We start from the raw sequence: 10,462 nt of genomic DNA on the forward strand, positions 1-10,462 counted from the left end.
TATGTAGCAATTAACAAGGCTTTTACAAGCACTTTTGAGTCGTCAATTAACAATAGGCTATTTGACTGGTTTTGAAAATCCATTTTATATTATTTAGTAGAGGTTAAGGAACCCAGCAAAAGTTGATTTTTTTATTTCCAGTAAGGGGGTAACACAGGGTATAGAAAAAGCGACAGTCAGACAGAGAGAGTTACTTTCATATTTGCAATATTAATATATACTAGTGTGTCCCGCGAAACTTCATTCATAAGATTTTATGTTTATTTTATTTAATTGCAAAATGAAAGTCATTTAATTTTAACTTGGCCGTTTTGTAAATTCAAGTCGTTTATAAAAAATACATTGTTAAAAAAGGCATATTATTCGATACAAGATTTTGTAGATGATAAAAAAAAAGTAGTGTTAATACCTGTTGACTTCCAGGCAGGACATATTTATTTTAATAATTGTATTAACTAACATGGCTTTGTATTTTTCAAATGTTGAAAAAGAGTTACTGCTGAGTTTCTTGCCGGTTCTTCTCGGTAGAATCTACTTTCCGAACCGGTGGTAGCTTAACTTAATTTTTAAATGACGATTCAAAAGTGCTTGTAAAAGCCCACTTGAATAAAGTTTATTTTGATTTTTTGATTTTTAACATTAAAATAACATCACTTTTGACGTAATAATAAAAAGCGCGCCATTTCGTATTACCAGGAATAAAATCTGCTTTTCATATTGTATTTGCTTTCATTTCTTAACTTTAATGTATCTTACGCTCCACATGTATTTTGTTTTATAATCGAATTCAAAATATTTTTATAATTAATATTAACAGCCAGGATTAAGTATTAACAAGATAAGTGTTATAACCTTATCCATAACGAAATTACATTTAATATGCATTATCTAAGTTTTTAATTATATATTCTAAGCCTCGAAGGAATTCTAATCCAAGCGGAAGTTACTGAAGGGACTTAACATCTTTAACGGGTGACCACACTCGAGTCCGTCAATATTATTAAGATGAGATGAATATTAAAAAAAAACCTTAATAAAAACTCATTTGTAACAGATAATAAAATTGTTGATAATAAAAATGTTTAATTTTAAGTATTTTTATGATTAAATCTAATAATAAAAAAATTGAATTTATCTCTTTAAGTCTTTGTCAATTATTGAAAAAAAAATCAGTCACGATTTTATATGTAGCGTTTCTGATGCAAATAATAGGTTGGGGAAAAAGTTTCTTCGTATTTTATATGAAAATTCAAAAAGTTTTTTTTATAGTTTATTTACATTTGACTAAAGTATGTAGGTGCCATTTTGTTCCATAACTTTTTGCCATCTTGTTGGTAGTGACATGATCCCATTGCTGTAAAAATTTTGGGGCTTCTGATCGAAAAACTGCGACAAGTGGTTTTGGCAGTCCTCTCGTGATGTTAACCTGACACTGCCTAAGGAATTCTGCAGAGACCGAAACAGATGAAAATCTGAAGGTGCAAGGTCAGGACTATATGGCGGATGCATTAATACCTCCCAGCCAAACTCTCGTAATTTTTGTTGAGTGGCTAAAGATGTGTGAGGTCTGGCGTTGTCATGGTGAAAAACCACACCCCTTCTGTTGATCAATTCTGGCCGCTTTCTCTCAATTTCTTGCTTCAATCTCATCAATTGTTCGCAATACAGTTCTGAATCGATGGTCCTGCCGGGCGGTAACAGCTCATAATGAATGATGCCCTTCCAATCCCACCATACACACAGCATTACCTTGGTGCGAGTTAATCCGGGTTTTGCCACAGTCTGTGAAGCTTGACCGGCCTTTGACCACGATCTTTTTCGCACGTTCTTGTCGTATGTGATCCACTTTTCATCACCAGTTATCAGCTTCTTCAAAAATGGTTCGGTTTCATTACGTCGTAATAAAGAATCACAAATGAGTACACGGTTCATTAGGTTTCTTTCAGTGAGTTCATGAGGCACCCATATATCGAGCTTTTTTGTGTACCCAGCTTTATTCAAATGAGTCAAAACCGTTTTGTGGTCAATTGCCAGTTCTTCAGCTACATCGTAACTACTAATATGCCGATCTTGCTCCACTTTTTCAAAAATGGCATCAATTTTGTCCGTAACAGGGCGACCAGAGCGAGATGCATCTTTGATATCAAAATTTCCGGCTTGAAAACGCTTAAACCAAACTTGCGCTACTCTCACAGATACTGCATTAGGTCCATAAACATCACAATTTTTTTTCGCGGCTTGAGTTGCATTTTTACCTTTTTTATAGTAAAATTTTAAAATGTATCGAATTTCTTCTTTAGATTCACTCATTTTAACAACAACAAAAACAAATGAAAATCACACAAATTCCTAATTTGAATTTGGAAGTGCCTTCTTTAAAATTAAAACTTTTTAATGATACCAAAACCAGCCAGATACAAATGGTATAGTCAAAGAGATTTCATTACAAGTTCATACATACTATATGCGAAAAGACTTTTTCCCCAACCTAATATGTTTCGATTCTGTTTTGTTTACTAACTATTTACCTATGTACTGATTAGAACAAACAGTATAAACATACTTTAAGATCATTTTTTTTTATTTAGATTTCTGTCAAAAATTGGCGGGAAAAAAATCTTTCTTAAAAATATTAAAAAGTATAGATTTAAAATCTACTTTTATTTTTTTTATTAATCTGTGGCTTCTTATGATTTTTATTTAGTAAATAATATATTTATAAACATACGTGATTATACCTACATCATATATTGGACTCATAAAAATATTGTATACTCCATCGTTCAAACGCACATCACTTATCCGTCATGTTCACCGCGGGGTTGCCAGTAATGAATTTGGTAACGTTAAAAACTAAACATTTGGTCAGATTGCGTTTTGAAATGAGTACTATGAAATTTCACGCTTGCGTGCTAGGGGTTACAATATAAGCTTTGATAGTTGCTTTGAACAAGTTGGAGATGGCATATGGATTTAATAATTTAAAAAAAACTTTTACAGTATCATTATAATTTATAATCTGTCAAAAAATATAATCATTATAATTGTGTATTTTTATTTATTTACTTATTTGCTTAGTTAGAGATCTTTACATTGGTCTTGCATACATAGTACTCACAGATAATATAATTTTTTTAAAGCAAACACGACATGCGAACTAAACTATTAATTATCATTGAGTGCTATAACAACAAAAGTAAAAAAAAAAAACAAAATCGTACGTGTTATTTTAAATAATAATATTTCCTTTGCTCGTGCATTCTTTTTTTAAATATTTAAATTGATTTCATACTCTGATTGCCAGTCAATGCTGACAAGAGTGTCATTATAATTGAGCCTTATATACTGAGTCCTGCAATACTTGGTCACTGTAATCAATACACCATTTCTACGACGGTTTCTTCTCTATGATCGATAATTCAGTGTTGGAGGACCGGCTTATATTTGCAAGGTCGCAGGATCAAATATGAGGCAATTTTATCTGTATTTTGAAGAATATAATATATAACCGAGCGAAGATGTCCCAGTTGTTAAAACGTTATCCGATGATTGCGGCTTCAATTCCAGGCAAGCACCACTGAATATTCATGTGCTTAATTCGTGTTTATAATTCATCTCGTGCTCGGAAGTGAAGGAAAAAAGTGAGGAAACCTGCATGTGTCTAATTTCATCGAAATTCAGCCACATGTGTATTTCACCAACCAGCCATTTTATAGCATTTTGTAATTAATTGGAAAATCAAATAAAAAAAGGTTCCATTGAAACTAATATCAATATATTTCATCATTTACATTGTATTTTTATTTTCAATCGCTTCTTTACTCTTGATCGTGTTCAGGAATTTCCTGAAACAATTTTCATAAATGGGTTAATATTTTCGTATTAATTTTATAATATACATTCGTAAACTTAACAAAATATGTCCAAAATATAACCTTGTAATGATCACAATCACTTTCTTGATTTCTCTATACTTTACTAGTTTAAAATAATTAGTATTATTTGCGTCAATTGTCATTTTTATTTCAAATTAATTATATTATTTAATTATATTATTAATTTTAAATATAAAAATAAATTGAAAAATATTAATTTAAAACATTAAATAAATTATACTTACACATTATACGAAAAATTACCAAGAAAAAAATTTATTTAGACAGTTATAGTTGAGACAAGCTGTTCTTATTATTTCAGTGAACAGATATTAAAATGTTTAATTAAAAAAAAATTACTCACGTAATGACTTTAGGCAAGCCGGGCGCTTCACAAATATCATTGTGTCCCTTGTCGAACACATGGAATTCAAGTGGAGCTCCGTTTTCACCCCGAGACCTCTTCAAACATTCATATAGCTGCAAAAAAACAATGTATCCATAGTGATGACCTCCTGGCAGTTTTGGGCCGCGAAACTCCACTCTTAAGAGGAACTATCCATCTGGATACAGTATCGAACACATGTGTGCACTCCGAATCCCCTCAATCTGGTAATCCAGTGGAACTATAAATCCAGTTGGAGATCAGAGCAATAACTCTGTGACTATTCCCAACTTACAGATTTCGCGCTGAGTAATTTTCAAAGACCATATTCGTTTTTGTGGTTTGCATATTGATGTCTGCAGCTTTATGAACTACAAAATCGAATGAAGTTGCCGAGAATACATTAGTGTAGCTTTGAACAAACCCTTCTGGGTGATTAGGTACCTCACACGTACCCATTATTCTACTAATAATAAATACTGCAACACAAAACTTATTCAGGCATACTTTCGGCATTAGTATTCCAGTTTGAATAGTGTACCAGAGTAATTTAAAAATAATAATAAAACCCCACAATAGTTCATTTGCTCCTATTTTCAGTCTCAATAGCTGCCTATTCTGTCCAATAAACTTCAGGGACCAATTTGCATGTATGTCTTAAAGAGTGTTATATAAAAACAAACCTTAACAGCTAGATCGTAAGGTACTATTTTGTCTCCTTTCGAGTGCAGTATCAGCACGGGCAGCCTGGTCACCGTGCTGAGGTACTGGTCCGTCGCGAAGTTGTACTCTGACGACGAGATGAATGGCTTCAAGAACGAATCCTTGTAATATGGTAACCAGGACACTAGCTGGAGGGGAATACAAGGAAATTGCGTCACATAAAATTGTCCACTTAATTTATAGTAAACACATAAATGCATTGCCTATACATTACATTGGTACTAATCATTCCTTACTTTGCAAATACACCAACCTTCGAAGCTAAGTTGTTATGACTCTTGTCTTTCTAAAGCATCCTACAAATCATATCAAAATCTTTCTAAGTAATGGTTCTTGGGGGTCGAAGAGGAGGCTAACCTACATATTATACGACACTGTCAGACTATCATAAGACCATACTACCCAAGTAATCAAATGGTATTCTTGAGCTTCAAGTCCTCTGAGAAGTTATTTAGATAATCTAGAAGATAGTAATGACTATAAGTTTAGTCAGGCGTCGTTTTAATAAATTTATAATGAACATTCATATGCCCAATTTGTGTTTATAATTCATCTCGTGCTCAGCGGTGAAGGAAAACGTCGTGAGCAAACCTGCATGTGTCTAATTTCATAGAAATTCTGTCATATGTGTATTCACATGTGCATTGGAACAGCGTGGTGGAATATGTTCCAAACTTTCTCCTCAAAGGAGACTTAGCCCAGTAGTGGTAAATTTACCGGCTGTTATTGTTGTTGTTTGCTCTGAATTGTTATGAGACAAGTGAGATGAGTTCTCGGTAAGGGATCGCCCCAAATTTATGAGAAATATGATTTGTATAACAATTATACTCAATAATTGTTTTTGGTAGACTAAAGTGTAGAGAGTCCATACCATACCTTTAGGAAAATATGTACCTTTGAAAATGGATGCCTTTCGATTTCGTTAACGAGGTTGTTAAATGGTGCTTCCAGTACCAGCGCCTTGGGAAGCGGAAGGCAGGGCGCGCCGCGGTTAGAACAGAGCTCGTCTAGATTTGAAACTAGATTCGCTGCGATCGCAGTACCTGGAATACAAATATCATCACTACATGTATAAAACAAAGTCGCTTTCTCAGTCCCTAAATCCCTATGTATGGTCAAATCTTTAAAACGACGCAACTGATGTTGATACGGTTTTTTTGATAGATGGAGTGTTCGAGAGGAAGGTTTTTGTATATAATACATGGACAGTTTAATAAACACTGATAATTTTAGAAGTTTTTAATGTGATGTCGTAAATAAATAAAGTCTGTAGTATATTTAGTGTCAGCATTACACCCGTGCAAAGCTGGGGGCGGTTCGCAAGTTATAAATAAACTAATAATAACAATGTTGTCTTAGATTTTATTTTGGTAGACTGTTCTACCCGTGACCACGAACGCTGTAAAGTGCTTGAAACGTCGGGATGATAAGAAATGATAAAAATAATTAATATACGCGATTTAAATCCGTTAAAACTAGTTTTATTTCAATAATAATAACAATGAAATCCCGTTAATTTAAATTGTTAATAATCTTAATCATCTTGTGTTTAATATATTTAGAAACGAGATTATAGACAAGATTTAATGTTAAGGAATGCTTGTGTGCAAAAGTTTAGTGCACAATAAGTGATTTTATGATTGATAGCACACTTTGGCAATGAACCGATCGCATCTTAGTTATTTCTATCCATAAAATTAATATGTGTTTTTAATAAAGATGATAAAAAGACCCGCTGAGTTTCTTACGCCGGTTCTTCTCAGGTCGGGGTTTCTTTTCCCAACCGGTGGTTTTACTATAGTCTTTAATTTGACTATCAATATATAAATGCTTCTATATTTAATAAAATAATTTGATTTTGATTAATGTAATTTCGAATTTCGTACAGTTCAAAATATTTACGTCGATGTGTCATTAAAAACTATTCAAGGCCATGTAAGTAAATGGATAGAACCTACTGTGTGGCGCGCCATTAAGGTAAGTACACAAAAGAATTGAAATTTGTAGATGACCTTTTTAATGTATAACCATTGTCCGATAGGGGCCTCGTATACAGTACTGCCTTGTCCTTATAATACAGTGTATATAATATCTTACCCAGAGAGTGTCCCCACAATATAACAGTGACCTTGTCGTTTCCTTGAAGGCATTCCATCAACCAGGAGTATACTTGAAGAGCATCCTCGACCACGCCCTTCTCTGTTGGACGGACGCGGGTGGAGTCTCCATAACCTGAACAGATATTGAGCAAAATTAATAAAACAAAATGCATTTTTTAAATATTATTTATTTAATTTCTGTTAAACGATGAGTGATACACATTTTATATGTGTGTAAAAATATGCATTATTTTTTTTGTCTATGATAAGGTTTACTTGGTGGTAGAGTTTTGTGTAAACCATTTGGGTATCACCCACTCATCAGATATTCTAAAAAGTGAGAAAGGCAGTTAACCCTGCAGTTACAGGCACAAGGGACATAACATCTTAGTTACCAATGCTGGTGGCGCATTGGCGATGTTGCTAATATTTCTTACAACTAATGACAATGGGTGTTGGTAATTGTTAAACATATATTTATATTTATACTTAGTATCGAATTCAAAGTATCGATAAATAAAAAAATATATCGTAAATATCTGATAAAATCACAAACATTACCTACTCTGATCCCATTTTAAGTAGAAAAAGCAAAAAAGTGTGTTATGGAAAATAAGAAGTAGTGTCCATACGTCAACCAGTCAGACCCAAGACAACATAGAAATTAGAAAGTTAATAGCATTTTCTGCGTCGACTCTGCCGGGAATCGAATCTGGACCTCGGAGTGGTTTACCCATAAAAACCGTTTTTTTACCAGAGTTCTTACATACTTATTAAGAATAAAACAGAATAGTGACTCAAATCTACGTCAAAAACATTACATATATAAATGTTGCACTCAGAACTCTATTCGATTTGCATTTTTCCTTGTGACATGTTTCTGCAAACATATTACCTCTGTAATCGAACGTTATGACGTGGAAATTCATCTCCTGAAACACTTTGTAGAGAGTCAGGCGATGCGGTGACGCCCTGTGATTTGAATTACCTGTAAGAACAATCAATAATAAGAGGATCGGAATTACGATTTAAAGGGGAAATGCTAGCATTCTTACCACCATTTATTATACCATATTTATATTTTACCAAATACTTAACGACTTTAATATAATTCTTATGTAAATTCATTCAGAATAATCATAAATACTGCATCGTTGAATGAACAGTTTATACTATTTTTTACTTCTGGTATAATAAACGTGACAGTTGCTAAATTTGGTGATATGAAAAAAGATTAATATTTCTTAAAATACCGCCATTGGCAGTCTGTCCACTATCAGACGCATTTGTAAGGCTGCCTACCTTCACAATTTATATTTAAATACGAGAGTGACTGTTTCTCCACTTCACACTTTAACTGCTGAATCGATTTAGATGAAATTTGGAATGGAAATAGTGGTATGTGGGACTCTCCTTTGCCTATGAAGTCTAGTACATCCACTAAGAAACCAGGGGTATCGTTTCTGCTTCGATACGATTTGCTCTCATCGGTAACGTAGGAAAATCTTTAAAAATATACATTTTTCATAACTCACCATGACAATACAAGACAATAGTATTTTGCGATTTCTTCAGCTCATTCTGAAGTCTCTGTTCGAGTGTCAAACAATCGTGTATCACAAACAGCTCACGAAATAGCGAACATGGTATGATGTGCCAAACACCTTGAATTAAGTAAAAGCTAGTTCAATTAGCCACTGATCTATTAGACCAGTGGCTAACTCGGATGAGTATTAGTGAAGATGCATGTACTTAATTTGAGTTTATAATTCATATCTTTCTCGGCGGTGAAGAAAAACACCGTGAGGAAACCTGCATGGCACGAATTCAAATCTATTATGTGTAATCCAAGTTAGAATAGAACGATGGACTTGAGATCTCCTACTCAGTAAGGCCTTAGCCTAGCAGTGGGCAATTTATAATAAATGTATAGTACGACACAACTTAGATGTCGCATCGGCAAAATTCGTAAAACCGATCACATCCGAATTAAGTACGCTCTCCCAAATTATCAATATTTATTTCTCATGCGAATACGATCTTTACACAAACGCAATAACTTGTAATATCATATGACCTAATATATTCGTCAATTTGACGCGTCGATTTACGTGCACTTGCTTTCTCTGACGCGTGAATCTATAGCGACGAATATTGTCGAATGGCGCGATAGGGAGCTATTTCTATTGGTTGTGTAAATCGGCAGTAATCGGTTTTATTTTCATTCCATTGCATTTTCCGATGCTACATCTAATTTGTGTCTTACTATAATTATTATTCGGTGGTACATATGTGTGTAGCTTAAGGTAAGTTTGCTCTATAAAACTTTAAGAATATTTACCTAATTTGATTGGACTATCATCAACAGTTGACTGAAATTGTATTTTACAATTTCTACCTCCTAAAACATTACAGCTGGAAGGACTTTCAAAGTCAAGATTTTTTGGATAGTTAACTGAAATGAAGTATTAAATGTATTAAAAACGTAATTACGCCTATATTTTTACTATAGCAATTTTGCATTAATCAGTTTTATTGCTATTTTCTTTGAACAGGAGCTATCAAATAAATGAAATATTGATATTTGAAAGTATTAAAACAATTACATTTCTTATTTACTTACTGCAGTTCGAGAAAACTATTTTTCGTTGTACGGACTTGCTATATTTAAACAAAAGTGGTATTACTGCAACTTGCAAGACTAGCACACTAGCTGTAAAAGATGCTCCTGTTAGTAGCAGCGTCCTAAAATTGCATACATTGTCGTTTTTTATTAATGAATAACTTAAAAAGGAAAAATGTTTCCTTAAACTTGTATACACTCTTAAATCGGAAGATTTGATTTGGACGTTGGAATAACAATTAATTTGTAATGTAGATTCTATAAAATAACCATAGCGATTATTTTGTATGCAAAATCAAGCAAAGGTTGCAGGTTTAAGTCTGCGAAAATACTATTATATTTTGATGCCTTTATGAGTAATATCGTCCTTAGTGAGAATAGGATCATGAAGAAACCTGTGCCTGACATTAATTCCCTTCGCCTTGATGGCCTCAGAACAGTGGTGAGCAAAGTACAATTTTGTTGGTTAAAACTGCATAAACATATGTCTTGTGTCTCATGATTTAATTATATTATGTAACATCAAAAAATAATAATAATACTTACGCGATAACCATTTTTATAGATTTTTTCTGGTTATTTTATTTTATTTCACATTTTTTTGCTTACATTTCTTTTATATTTTGTGATATTTGTATATAAATAACGTTGATAGTTGATAATAATTGACACATTATTTTTATGGTTAGACAACAAAGAGAATTTAATCAAGGTCTCTGTAAACAATAACTACTACTGGTTTAAGATTTTATAATTA

General features: G+C 33.0%; 1 protein-coding gene across 1 annotated transcript; it reads right to left on the reverse strand.

Moving 5' to 3' along the window:
- Positions 1 to 3,787: 3,787 nt before the first annotated feature.
- LOC124540670 (lysophosphatidylserine lipase ABHD12-like) lies at positions 3,788 to 10,262 on the reverse strand. Its single transcript, XM_047118338.1, has 10 exons — positions 10,252 to 10,262; positions 9,706 to 9,827; positions 9,424 to 9,537; positions 8,618 to 8,746; positions 7,978 to 8,070; positions 7,081 to 7,215; positions 5,878 to 6,026; positions 4,944 to 5,111; positions 4,240 to 4,355; positions 3,788 to 3,845 (listed from the first exon to the last, which is right to left on the reverse strand). The coding sequence occupies exons 1-10, from the start codon at positions 10,260 to 10,262 to the stop codon at positions 3,788 to 3,790; spliced, it is 1,095 nt and encodes a 364-aa protein (XP_046974294.1).
- Positions 10,263 to 10,462: the final 200 nt, after the last annotated feature.

This window comes from Vanessa cardui, chromosome 26 (assembly GCF_905220365.1).
Source record: "Vanessa cardui chromosome 26, ilVanCard2.1, whole genome shotgun sequence".
In the NCBI taxonomy this organism is placed as follows: Eukaryota; Metazoa; Arthropoda; class Insecta; order Lepidoptera; family Nymphalidae; genus Vanessa; species Vanessa cardui.